We start from the raw sequence: 10,537 nt of genomic DNA, 5'->3' as shown, positions 1-10,537 counted from the left end.
ATCTATTATATATATATATATATATATATATTTGTAATGTAATATATTATTTGATAATAATTGATAAGTTAATAAATATATTAATAGGGGTATTCAAATAGTATTTGAATTTAATTAAATCGAAAACTAAAATTCGATTTAAAATTAAAATCAAATAAATTAATTTATCGATTTTAATTAAAGTATGTTATTTTTTATCATATGTGATAAATTATTATTTTTTTTTTAATTACTCGAATTTTTAAAAGTAATTTAAAAACTGATAAATTAAAAAAAATAATTCGATAAAAAAAAAAATTGTGAGTACAAATTATTTGTACACCCCTATTTATATACATTAATTATTTATATTTGTATATAAAAATATTTATTGAAAAAATAATAATCGCGTCCAATGCAGCCTTTTGAAGTATTTTTTGCATTTTAAAATATATATGTGAGAAAATATAAAACGAATAAGTGAAGCTTATGAGGATGAAAAAATATATAAAAAAAAAAAAATAAATAAATATATAAATTATTTTTAATATAAAGATCCGATGATTTAAAGCACATATATTTTCTATACATTGCTCGATTTTTATTTTAATTAATTGAAAAAAAAAAACTAATTATTTTCGTGTACAGTAAAATAAAGTGTAAAAAAGAATTGTCTGTATATATAATATATGTATAATAATAATAAATATGTATACATATATATATATTTCTAATGGTCTGTACACTTTTAATTCAATTTAATTCGTGGAAATAAATATCCCGATCATTTAATAATAATTTAGGTCTTGGGTTATTAATTATTGGACCACATGAATGTACTTTACGAAATTGAGCCATCTAAAAATATAAATAAAATGTAAATGTAATTGTAAATTATTTAAATTAATATGTAAGTGGAAAATGAATAATTATAAATATTGATGTTAATAAATGAATATAATTTATGTTGATGACAAATAAAAATTACTTGAAACGGAGACACGCTGAGTAATTTTGATTGAATAATCCATGTCACTATTTCAGAGTACGGTGCCTGTGTTAACGATCCATTGTAGCTATAGAATTTGCTTTCGAATAATGGAAATAAAGTGTCGAGGTAGAATGGAGGTATGTAGACTTTTGTGTTTGCGTCAATGATACGTGACAAATTTGTTATTATCGGATCCAAGGTACTGTTATCATTATCTCCCTTCTATTTTAGTATTTTAGGATTATTAAATTTTTATTTTTTTAAATGTTAAAATAGAATTCATTTTTTTAGAGAAAAAAAAAATTGATTATTTAATTATAACGTTTGTCTATTAATTCCGTTATATTGACTCATTAGAGATTGCAAAGTTTTCCTTTTGATCATTGTTTGATGAAAGAGAGTTATTAATTTTAATAGAAATGAATTTTTTTTAGTTTTAATTAAAAATTAATTTTAAATGTAATTATTTTTTTAATTATTGAGATTTAAATGAAATGAAATTTTTTTTTAAAAAAAACAATTGTTGTCTGTATTAATATGACCCCGTCCTTAAATAAAATCAATGTAAGGCAAAATGGGTCGTTTAAAAAAATAGAATTAATTGTGGATTTATTGAAGTGAAAATTTTAATTAAATGAAAAAAAAATTACGACAGAGCCAATTTGCCGCATAATGATTTTGCTTCCCCGCAGATTTAATGAAAAATTTTAATGAGCCCATTTTTCGCGCTTTTTTAATTACCAATTAAGTTATCGAAAAATTAATGATTTTCAAATATAAATTTGTAAAAATATTTAAAAAATTTTAATCATTGTAGTACTGTCATTAATTAAACCCTAAATGAGGTAAAATGGACAGTCTACAAAAACTTAATTGTCAATTTATTAAAGTAAAAATTTAAATTAAATTAGAAACAAATTTTTCGCAGAATTAATAAAAAATTTGAATTTGTTCATTTTCTCCCTCCTTAATTTCCCAATTGAGTCACTTGAAAAATTACTAATTTTTAAACAAAAATATTCAAAAAATTTTGAAAAAAAATCTTATTTTACATCATTATAGCACTGTCATTAATTAATCGCGAAATGAGGTAAAATGGGCCATTTAGAAAGATAAAAATGAATAAAAAATTTCAATAACATCACAAAAAAAAATTTTGACCTTGGCCTAATTTCCCTCTATTTATTTCGCTCCTTTTCAATAATAGAAAAACTCAAAAATTTTTTTACCAAAAATTCCAATGAGCCATTTTGCCCAAATTTTCTAATAAGCATCGCTTGCAAAACTAAATCTATTAATTAATTAAATAAAAAGTAATTTTGAAAAAAGTCTTATTTTACATCATTATAGCACTGTCATTAATTAATCGCGAAATGAGGTAAAATGGGCCATTCAGAAAGATAAAAATGAATAAAAAATTTCAATAACATCACAAAAAAAAATTTTGACCTTGGCCTAATTTCCCTCTATTTATTTCGCTCCTTTTCAATAATAGAAAAACTCAAAAATTTTTTTACCAAAAATTCCAGTGAGCCATTTAGCCCAAATTTTCTAATAAGCATCGCTTGCAAAACTAAATCTATTAATTAATTAAATAAAAAGTAATTTTGAAAAAAATATAAATTTTTTTCACTGACCTCGAATAAAAATGAAACAATAGCTACTGATTCTTTATTTTTCGAAACAATAGCATCCTCAAGGCTATCATAATCAGCTTTAATATGAACCAACTGCATTTCAAGTGGATATCGCATGCTATCTATTGTATGTTGGCTACCATTATCATCAGTTAATCCCCAATTAAATATTATTGAGTTAAAATGGTACGAGCCCTTTAGTGGGCCACCGACAATACGCGGACGAACGCCTCTCGACCAAAAACTTCGTACTACAACTTGTAATTTATTAATGAATTACTAAAATTATCGTACTGATAATAAATAATATTACATTAGATTAGATTAAATTAAATAAATTAGTAATTACTTGAGCTTCCATCGTTTGTCATTGTCATAGCCACTGGCTGGGATGAGTAACCGTGCCATTTTAACGGCTCGCAAAGTTCGATTACAGCAACTCGACGGGTTTCTATATCAATCGGCGATCGATTTGAACCCTCGACAACTGATTCTGATTCTAATTTATCATCTAGTTTTTTATGATCGATACTACTATCGATAATTATATTCAATGGAGAATTTATGGGATCATTTTCGCTAGCTGTCAAAAATTTTGTCCGTTCCAATATTTCAGATATTAAAAATCCTATTGATTTGTTTATTTTTTAAATTAATTAAATAATTAACTTAATGAAATTTTTTTTTGTATAGTTAATTTATAAAATTTTAAATATTTACCCACTAATAAAATACTTCCACAGGAAATTAAAAAATCTAAAAGTGTAAAATCCATTTCTGTTTTTTTTTTTTTTTACTTTTTAATTTAATTAATTAAATGTTACTTTAATTTCACAAGAATTTAATAAAACTAAAATTTTTTAATTTTATATGTATACGAAAAAATAAATTTGATATAATAAAATAAATGAATAGTACTGAAAACATTTGAAAAAAAATAAAAAATAAATAAATATGTAGCTGAAGAAAAATTAAAAAAAATGGAAGGTAATTTTTATAATTCAATTACTATACTGTAAAAAAATTTACGGAGTGAACGTGGAGTGGATTTTTTATTTATTTAATTCCCTTAGAGTTAATTTTACTCCTTAGGAGTTTCGGAAAATATTAATTATAAAAAAAATTACTAATGCATAGTGAGCTTAGGTCTTTGATATTTAGACATTTATATTGAGTACAGAAATAATTACGAGCTCCCTTGCCATATATTCGCGCGAAATTATTTTAAAAATTATAACCAGCTGATAATAAAACTTGCAAAAATATAATTACACTGAGACACAAACTGTCGTATGACTTACATCAACCATACCACGAGATAACATTTCATATTGCACCGAAATATAAAATATTCCCATAAAAACTATGTCACTACAGCTATTCAATAATTTAATATTTTCACTATGTATTATATATATGAAATTATAATTTAGTGAGTTACTAAAACATTTTATAAATTAAAAAGATAATATTTTAAGTTTAATTATTAATATCTCAATGAATTATTTATTTAGATAATTATGTTTATAATTAACAGCTGTTTTTATTAAATATAAATTTATTTAAGTATTAAAACTCCGGACCGAAGTGAATGTGGGTTGAAATAAAATCCGCGTCACTCCTGCATGCGGAGTGATTTTTTTTTAAACTCTGGAACTCCAAGTAACAGAGTGAATCCGCATTGAAATAAAACCCCTATTCACTCCCGATTTTACAGTATAATTTAATTTTTTATAATTTAAAATATAAATGTTAGTATACAGGACAAATAAATCACCGATAAATATAGACGACAAGCAAACAAAATTAAAAAAATATCCCCCTTTAATAATGACAGGACATTGGATCAAAGGAGGAGAAGCTCTACTAGTGAATAATAGCGAAACAGGTAATTATACATGTACATAAATCTATCAAGCTCAATAACAATACGATAACAATAATAATAATAATATGGATAATTATCCAACTATTATTAAATAATAAATTAACAGCAATTATCCAATTAATTGGCGATCGAATGGCTTCGACAATCACCGGCGGCCCTTTGTTAAATGACGAATTTAAATTTTCAAATGTACATTTTCATTGGGGCGAATGCGATTCCGTCGGTTCTGAACATCAAATCAATGGAGCCTCGTAATTAATTATTTTTTAAGTTTTCATTACCAACTAATTTATTTACTCATACTTTACTGCAATAGGTATTCGATGGAAGCGCATGTAGTTCATTACAATAGTAAATATAAAAAATTAAACGAGTGTTTTAAACACAAAGATGGACTTTGTGTACTCGTATATTTTTTTTTGGTAACTAGCGACGCTGATTTGAAAAGTAATTCTTATATTGAAGAAATAGTCAAACATTTAAAGTTTATACAAAATTCTCACACGAGTACGAATGTTCCCACAAGTAAATTTTTTTTATTTCCGTTGAGGTAAAATTTGATGAAAAAAATTTAAGCACAAAATGGCTTCAGAAGAATTTTGTTTTTAATTTTGAAAAATAATGAAATTTAAGGTCTAACTTTTTTTCTAATAAAAAATGTTGAGAAATCAAAAATTATAAAATATCAAAGTAATTTCTACTTGTCCGATATTTTATTGAAATTTAAACGCGAAAAAATTTTTGAATCGAATTTCCAATTTCTTGACATTTTCAGAAATGACAAAAAATTTTTAAAATATTTAAAAAAAGTTCCTAAATTTTTTTTAGCCGAGCTATTTTGCTTCATGAATTTCAAAATCATCAGATCAATTTAATATAAAATAATTATTTGATCACTAAAAAGTGAAAATAACGAGTCCCACTAATGAAATTAATTAAAAATCTCTGAGTCTTGATTAATTTATAGTCCAATAATTCAAACCTTCTTTCTCATTTGTTTTATTGTTTTTTTCTAAGGATCTATAATTTAATTTATTACAGATATACTCTATTGGATGCGCGACGCAATATATTGCTCAAAATACTACACTTACTCAGGTTCTTATCACATAAAAACAGATCCTGAGTGTGTTATATGGATTGTATTTCCATTAATAATTCCCGTTACTTCCTCTCAAGTAAAAGACTTTATCTCTCAACACTAAAAATAAATATAATAAATAATAAATTTATTTTCAGGTGAACGAATTTCGTAAATTAAAAAATAATAATGAAAAAATAATAAATAATTGTAATAAAATAAATACAATTAATACCACCCAAGTATTTGCTGTCTACAATTAAAGTAATTAACTGCGCGAAGATTAAAAATTTAAAAAACTCAACCCAAAATTTATTTAAATTTATTCTGAAAGTAAATTTTTTTTTTTTTTAATTTAACAAGTTTTTGTCATGCGAGAGATGACACTCATATTTAACTTGACATGTAGTACTCAACTTTTATAATTTGAATAAAGAAACAGACTTTTGCACTAGATGAGAGGACATCACAATGTTTTCTAATAAGTTTAGTCTCTCGACCTTAAATTTATTCAGATTATACGCCAGTGGAATTAAAATTATCTTTGTATTCATGGACCGAAAAGTTCTGGCTTTAAAATATATTTCAAGTATTAAACTTTTAAATCCTAAGTAGCAATTATATTAAATAAGATAAGAAGAATAGAGTCCACTCTTTATGCTTCGCGTTCGGAATGTGCAATCTTAAGATCTGCCCGAAACTTTTTGAAAAAATAACTTATAATTTTATCTAATTATTTAGTAATTTAAATGTAGTTCTGTTATTTTTATAATTACTGTTCAAAATTTTATGAAATTTTGTAAATTGCTACACTGTAAAAAAAAAACCGGCGTAAGCCGACGTTATCCCGGTGTTATTATATAATAATATAATGATATTTAATAATTTTATCGAGTACCGAACAGTAATTATAAAACCGACAATACTACCTTGAAATAAATGATTTTTTTTATTTGAATATTTTGAAATTCCGATAAATCGTTAATCGAATTTCATCATCAGATTAAAATTATCGTTTTTTAAAATAAAAATCTGCGGTCTATTGAATATAATTAACAATAGCCAGTATGAAAAAAAATTTAATCTAGATATTTTATCTGAAAAGTTTCATTGTATCCCAGATAATAAAGTAACGATTTATTTATTAGCTGACCTGACAAAATAAAATCCATTACTTTATCAGTTAGTGCTAATAAAAATAAAATACTGCCGTATTTTTTTTATTTAAAAGTTTGTTATTAAAATAGTGTACTTTATTATCAACGATTTTTGAGTTTTGATAAAAATAATCGATTTAAAACTTTAAGAAAATATTATTCGCTCGCAGTCCGCCCCCATGCTTGACTCTAATCACTCGATTTCGCAAAAACTACTCTCAAGTAAATAATGTAATTTTTTTTTCAACTAATTGGTCCTCTGGGGACAAGAATCAACGATAAAAAGATCACCAGAGATTAAAAAATAAAATTTGTAGTAAAAGCTCAGAGAGCTTTGACAGAAAAATAAAAAATTATTCATAAAAATGAATAATTAATCGCAGAAATATGTGAGCTTATTCTTTTGACTCGAGTCTGAAGGCAATGACCGACAATAATAATAATATTTAATCAATTAAAACAAATATTCATGCAAAAAGTCACTCACCGCGCCAAGAAATATCCAGACCAGCAGACAATTCTTTCAATTTCTGTAAAAATTAATAAAATTATAATTAAATTTAATAAAAAATTTTATATAAATTATTTGGTTTTATTGATAATAAAACAAAATTTACCTTGGCGGACGTTTTTCTCTGTTTCCGATGACCGGTACCAGCAACACAGAAAATAAAATAACGTCTTGATTTTCACATTACTGTTTTTACAAACTGACTGATTTTTCCGCAGTGGCTGTAAAAATTTACGGAAAATTTTAATAGAAAATAGTCTTAATACACTTCGGAACTGAACAAAATTTATTACTACATCTTATTGTAGTCACGACAAATGTGCAGCTGTTTTATGAATTTAAAAATTTTAAATATCTTACCAAAAATATCTAGTTCTCCGACAGTTGACATTTGATTATTAGATAAGTAATTCTTCGTTTCCATCTTTGGCACATGATTTTCAGTAATTTTTCCAGCCAAGCTGGATCTATAATATGAATAATACGATACAGTTTATTTAAATTATTCCTCCAATGATAAATAAAAGCAAAATATTAATTATTTACCTCTTTTAAGTAAAAAAAAAAAAAAAAGGCTTCAGACGTTGTCTTTTTTTATACAGAGTTCATCAGCAAAATCATTTATTTTGAAGAAATCCGAGATACTTCTTCATAGAAATAATCATTTCATTTAATAATTGAAATATTAGACCAGTTTTTTTGAATTATATTAAATAATAAGCTAAAAAATATAAATAAAAAAATTAATTACAGATCTCAATTAAAAAAAAAATAATTTTTTTAATGATTTATGAACAAAAATATACATACCGGAAATTTTGTAAATGATTTTCAGACAAATGGAATCAATGAGCAGCTAATTTGAAACTTTACTATCGGCACATGATGAACTGAATTACTTCTTGTAAGATTTGTACTTGTGCGAATTTAGCGTCTCATCGAAGAAATTGCGAAATCAAAATGACCTGAATTGATAGGTCTACGTTAGGTCCGTATAGGTCCTCCAAAATTATCGTTAGGTCCCCTATAGTTTTTTTATAAATAATTTTTGAAATTTTGCAAAAAAAAAAAATTTATTTGAGCATGAAAAACTAGAGACCAATACGGACCTAATGATAAGGAATGCAAAAATGATCAAGTTTATTGGTTTCGTTCTGAATGAGGTGCTAAAATGAAATTTTTTTTTTTGCAAAATTTCAAAAATTATTCATAAAAAAACTATAGGGGACCTAACGATAATTTTGTGGACCTATACGGACCTAACGTAGACCTATCAATTCAGGTCATTTTGATTTCGCAATTTTTCGACGAGACGCTAAATTCGCACAGGTAAGATTTGTTGAGTTTTTGGGTATTTGAATTGAATCACTATGAGAGGTAGTACTGAGACCTAAGCTTGGACTTAAATCAATTGATTTAATAATCAATGGATTCAAATGGAGAATTTCAAATTAATAGCAAGAAAAAATTAGATAAATATGAGTGAATGTAACAGACATCAGACAAATTTAGACCATTATTATATGTCTGACGTATACGTGCTCTGTTGAAGAAAATTAGACAATTCTTTTTTTGCAAATTTACAATTTTTTAAACAGGAAGTTAAAAAAAACAGGAAAAATATCAGCCCACAATATCGACTCGAGTCAAAAGATAAATAAAAACAATTCCTAATTTATTAAAAAAATATATCATGCAAAAAGTCACTCACCACGCCGAGAAATATCCAGACCAGCAGACAATTCTTTCAATTTCTGTAAAAACAAAATAATAATCATCAGTAATTTTTTTTTTAAATGAATTAATATTTTTTGTATGAATTATTTCGTTGAATTTAAAAAAAATATTTACCTCGGCGGACGTATTTCTGCTCTTCCAGCAACCGGAATCAGCACTAGAGATGCGTATTGATCAGTACTAACTGTTGGAACTGCTTGGTTATCTTCTAAGCAAGCCATTTTTGCACCAACTGTAAATATCACGAAGAATAATTAATTAGAAATAAATAAAAACATTCAGTATGAGGTAAAACATTTCGAAATTAAATTACCGAAGCATCAGCAAATGAAATCCAGATATACAAAGCATATTGTCAACATTAAATGTCCAGTGATTAATATGAATTAATACCCAGCAATAAATTTGATTACTTGGTAAATCTATTGGAAGAAAAATTGCTCATTATCAACTCAGATAGAGATAAAATAATTAAATAATTGAATTTTACCAAGACAAGGGTTCAATAATTACCAATTTCTTGACTGTGCCTGCCTCCAGTCACATACTGACGCCACGGCGACTTCCATAAGTTATGGCGCTGACGTCTAATTTTGTGAATTTGAATTGTTAGCACGGCAGCCATTTTTTCTTACAACAAAGGAAACTTGGTCGTAAAAATTCTTCGGTTTGGTCTCAAAAAAATTTCGATTGATAATTCCAGCATCCAAACCTGTAAAATAATTATAATTTTCTGATTCATTAAACTAAATAAATATTTTTAAAAAGCTGAGATAATAAAAATTGTTCGTAATTATTTGCCAACCCGGTTTTACTCAGACACGCAATATAATATTTTACTGATAACTAAGCAAATTTTATATTAAATTATCAATTTAAATTAATCATTATGACTTTAGAAAGCTATCGAGTTATTACTTACTTGACGGTGATTCGAATAAATTAAATAAAATGAATAAATTAGTAGAGCTTACACGGGAGATGTTGACTGGCAGACAGCAGCTTTGGAACAATGGCTGCCCCTTCACTCCTCAGTAGTCGAGCTCGCACAGGCGCAGACAGAAACGGTGACTTTTGAAACTATGGCGCTGATGTCAGAATTTAAAAATTTGAAATTATTCTCAACGGACATCTTGTTTATTATAAAAATTATCTTGACCAATAGGAAACTGGGATACTGCATTTTTTATCTCCAGAATATTTTAAAACTATTCTTGGCTTTGACACCTGGAATAGAATTTAAATATGTGAATTAATTTAATCAATAATTCGATCAATAATCTATATGAGTGAAAATATGGCAGACATCAGACAAGTTTAAAATTATTAGTAAATAGAGTAAATTAAAAAAAAAATTATATTAATAAAAAATGCACTTATTAATTTCAAAATTTTCTAAATGCGCATTTTTTTTTAATTTTATTTTATTAATTATTTAGTCTGCTTATTAATAATTTAAAATTTGTCATGTTTGCTACGTTCACAGTCATTAGTCTATTGATGATAAATAATTTTCAAACTTACTGATATATAATAAATAACAAATGAAAGTGAGT

General features: G+C 25.5%; 2 protein-coding genes across 2 annotated transcripts; one reads left to right on the top strand and one right to left on the bottom strand.

Annotated features, from left to right (window-relative positions):
* Positions 1 to 730: 730 nt before the first annotated feature.
* On the bottom strand, positions 731 to 3,932 carry LOC103579550 (carbonic anhydrase 1-like). Its single transcript, XM_053739574.1, has 5 exons — positions 3,920 to 3,932; positions 2,957 to 3,235; positions 2,608 to 2,858; positions 968 to 1,192; positions 731 to 837 (listed from the first exon to the last, which is right to left on the bottom strand). The coding sequence occupies exons 1-5, from the start codon at positions 3,930 to 3,932 to the stop codon at positions 733 to 735; spliced, it is 873 nt and encodes a 290-aa protein (XP_053595549.1). The 3' UTR covers positions 731 to 732.
* Positions 3,933 to 4,356: 424 nt separating this feature from the next.
* LOC103579551 (carbonic anhydrase 2-like) lies at positions 4,357 to 5,755 on the top strand (the record flags this gene model as incomplete). The annotated part of the gene is made up of 5 exons (XM_008560983.3): positions 4,357 to 4,495; positions 4,602 to 4,746; positions 4,812 to 5,020; positions 5,537 to 5,673; positions 5,735 to 5,755. Coding segments are annotated over exons 1-5 (651 nt in total), but the record flags the coding sequence as incomplete, so codon positions are not given.
* Positions 5,756 to 10,537: the final 4,782 nt, after the last annotated feature.

This window comes from Microplitis demolitor, chromosome 5, assembly GCF_026212275.2.
Source record: "Microplitis demolitor isolate Queensland-Clemson2020A chromosome 5, iyMicDemo2.1a, whole genome shotgun sequence".
In the NCBI taxonomy this organism is placed as follows: Eukaryota; Metazoa; Arthropoda; class Insecta; order Hymenoptera; family Braconidae; genus Microplitis; species Microplitis demolitor.
Note: the sequence above shows the minus strand (reverse complement) of the source record. Positions and strands in the feature narration are given on the sequence as shown.